At 46.9% G+C, this 2,500-nt stretch overlaps 1 protein-coding gene across 1 annotated transcript in view; it reads left to right on the top strand.

Annotated features, from left to right (window-relative positions):
- LOC134441133 (sodium/potassium/calcium exchanger 3-like) overlaps window positions 1–2,500 on the top strand; it is a 169,809-nt gene that overhangs the window by 124,634 nt on the left and 42,675 nt on the right. Inside the window, exon 6 of the mRNA XM_063191320.1 lies at window positions 1–58. This exon is cut by the window's left edge and continues 46 nt beyond it. Within this exon, the coding sequence (XP_063047390.1) occupies window positions 1–58 (58 nt within the window). The remainder of the gene's footprint in view (window positions 59–2,500) is intronic.

Raw genomic sequence — 2,500 nt, 5'->3', positions numbered from 1 at the left:
CTCCGCTGTCTTCAATGTCCTCGTCATCATCGGGGTGTGTGGACTCTTCGCAGGACAGGTGAGACTCCTGTGTGTGTGTGTGTGTGTGTGTGTGTGTGTGTGTGTGTGTGTGTGTGTGTGTGTGTGTGTGTGTGTGTGTGTGTGTGTACGTGTGTGTGCTCTGCATCATCGGGGTGTGTGGACTCTTCGCAGGACAGGTGAGACTCCTGTGTGTGTGTGTGTATGTGTGTGTGTGTGTGTACATATGTGTGTGTGTGTGTGTGTGTGCTCTGCATCATCGGGGTGTGTGGACTCTTCGCAGGACAGGTGAGACTCCTCCGTGAGTGTGTGTATGTGTGTGTGTGTGTGTGTGTGTGTGTGTGTGTGTGTGTGTGTGTGTGTGTGTGTGCATGTGCGTGTGCGTGTGTTTGTGTGCGTGCGCGTGTGGTTGTGTGCGTATGTGTGCGTGTGTGTGTGTGTGTGCGTGTGTGTGTGTGTGTGTGTGTTTGTGCGTGTGCGTGTGCGTGTGCGTGTGTGCGTGTGTGTGTGTGTGTGTGTGTGTGTGTGTGTGTGTGTGTGTGTGTGTGTGTGTGTGTGTGTGTGTGCGCGTGTGTGTGTGTGTGTGTGTGTGTGTGTGAGAGTGTATGTGCTCTGCATCATCGGTGTGTGTTCGCAGGACAGGTGTGATTCCTGTGTGAGTATGTATGTGTATGTGTGTGCGTGCGTGCGTGCGTGTGTGTGTGCTCTGCATCATCAAGGTGTGTGGCTTTTTCGCCAGACAGGTGAGCCTTCTCATCTCTCAACAATATCATCATCCGACCATAATTCTCCTGTGAGAGAAACGGAAAATAATTAGGCCTACAATCGCCAATGAAAATGTGTTTTTCTTTCTGTGTTTCTGGTTACTCTGTTCCCTTCGCTCAGCTCTTGCCAGTGAGTTATGTGACATCTGTACTAGGAGGATACATCTTCAAGGTCACCTCTGATAAGAAGCATAGAGGAGTTGTTGTCTCCACGGAACTTTGTGACCTCCCTCCCTTTCTGTGCTCCTCATTAAAAACGGCCGTAGTGGAAATAAAAGGAGAGAGAGGGAGGGGGAGAGAGAGACAGAGAGAGAGAGAGAGAGAGAGAGACAGAGACAGAGAGAGAGAGAGAGAGAGAGAGAGAAGACCAAAGACGTCAAGCAAGAAACATCATGTTTTCCGCAGGCTTCTCAATCGCTCTCCTTTCCAGAAAGTCAGTTGTGAGCCTCATTTGATTGTTGTGGTCTCGTTGTTTATTAATGAGTTTTCTTAAAGAAGAAATGAAACGAATATTAATTGTTGGAATTTTACAGTTTGTGCTGCATATTACAAAAGTTCCAAGCTTTGTGATTAAAACAAGATATTGTGTGTGTAATAATTTATCCGGGAAGTCATGTTAAAACGTGCTCAAAATGAGCAATATTTTGTCCAGTAGTGCGAATTTATTGTCTTATGCGTGACGTCATAAGGTTGACACAGTCCAACTCCGAACCCACAAAGTTATAGTAGTCAATGGCGGCGTCTATGGCGAGTAAATCAAAGCACAGTGGAAAAGATTGTGTTCGTGGCGGTCAAAATGGTACAGGTTGCAACAAGTACAAGTTTCACTGAAGGCATCTCTCTGCACAAGTTTGTTTAAGTCAAAATTACTGGAACTGTTGCTGACAAGGAGAAGGCAAAACGTGTAGGAGGCATCGGCTTTTGAAGTGACCTAGATCAATGTTGTGCTCTGGGCGTTTTCCACCCCTCCTGTTGTTTACCTTAAAAATCTGGAGACCGTGGACATGGTTGGAAATAGACTCCTAGACTACCACAAGCAGTGTCTATGGATGGCAGGTGTGCCGACGGATATCTCTAGCTCGAGTGCGACGACGGGTGAGTCTGGCCGACAGCCACTTAGCAGGATAGCAGCATGCTAAAGATGCTAGTTCCTCTCTGCCATTGTAGCACCTAGTACTAAGGGTCCTCGGTCAATGCGCTGCGGGTCGAGGCTGTTTTGTTACGACTCCATGGCCGTCAGTCGTGGAGTTATTGCTTTATATGCAACGAAATCGCCCCTGCATCCGAGCACGAACATCTGTGTTGTGTAGTTATGACTCTCCATGGCCGGCGGCCGTGCAGTTATTGTGTCATGCAACAACAGTCCCTGAGCACGAACATCTGTGTCAAAATATAAATACCGACTTCCACATTGTTGCATAATGATGGGTATAACGCCATTGTTTATTAAGATTACATTAAAACGATGCTATTGGGCTACCTCATCATACGTTTTTAAAGCAGCTGATAGTGCAATTTCGCTAGGTTTCAACATGTCAAAGACAGCGCAGCAGCCAAAGCATCCCCCCCCCCTTGTCACGTTGCCATAAACAAAAAAATAAGTTAGATGCCGCGCTGGTTGATCGGTAAGTTGTCGGCATAATAATTGAGATAACGCCATTGTTTAATACGATTTTAAAGCTGGCTTTCGAATTGCCACTTCGGTTTCAACCTGTCAA

The sequence above is a fragment of the Engraulis encrasicolus genome, chromosome 24 (assembly GCF_034702125.1).
Source record: "Engraulis encrasicolus isolate BLACKSEA-1 chromosome 24, IST_EnEncr_1.0, whole genome shotgun sequence".
Lineage (NCBI taxonomy): Eukaryota > Metazoa > Chordata > Actinopteri > Clupeiformes > Engraulidae > Engraulis > Engraulis encrasicolus.
This window is presented reverse-complemented; position numbering and strand designations above follow the sequence as displayed.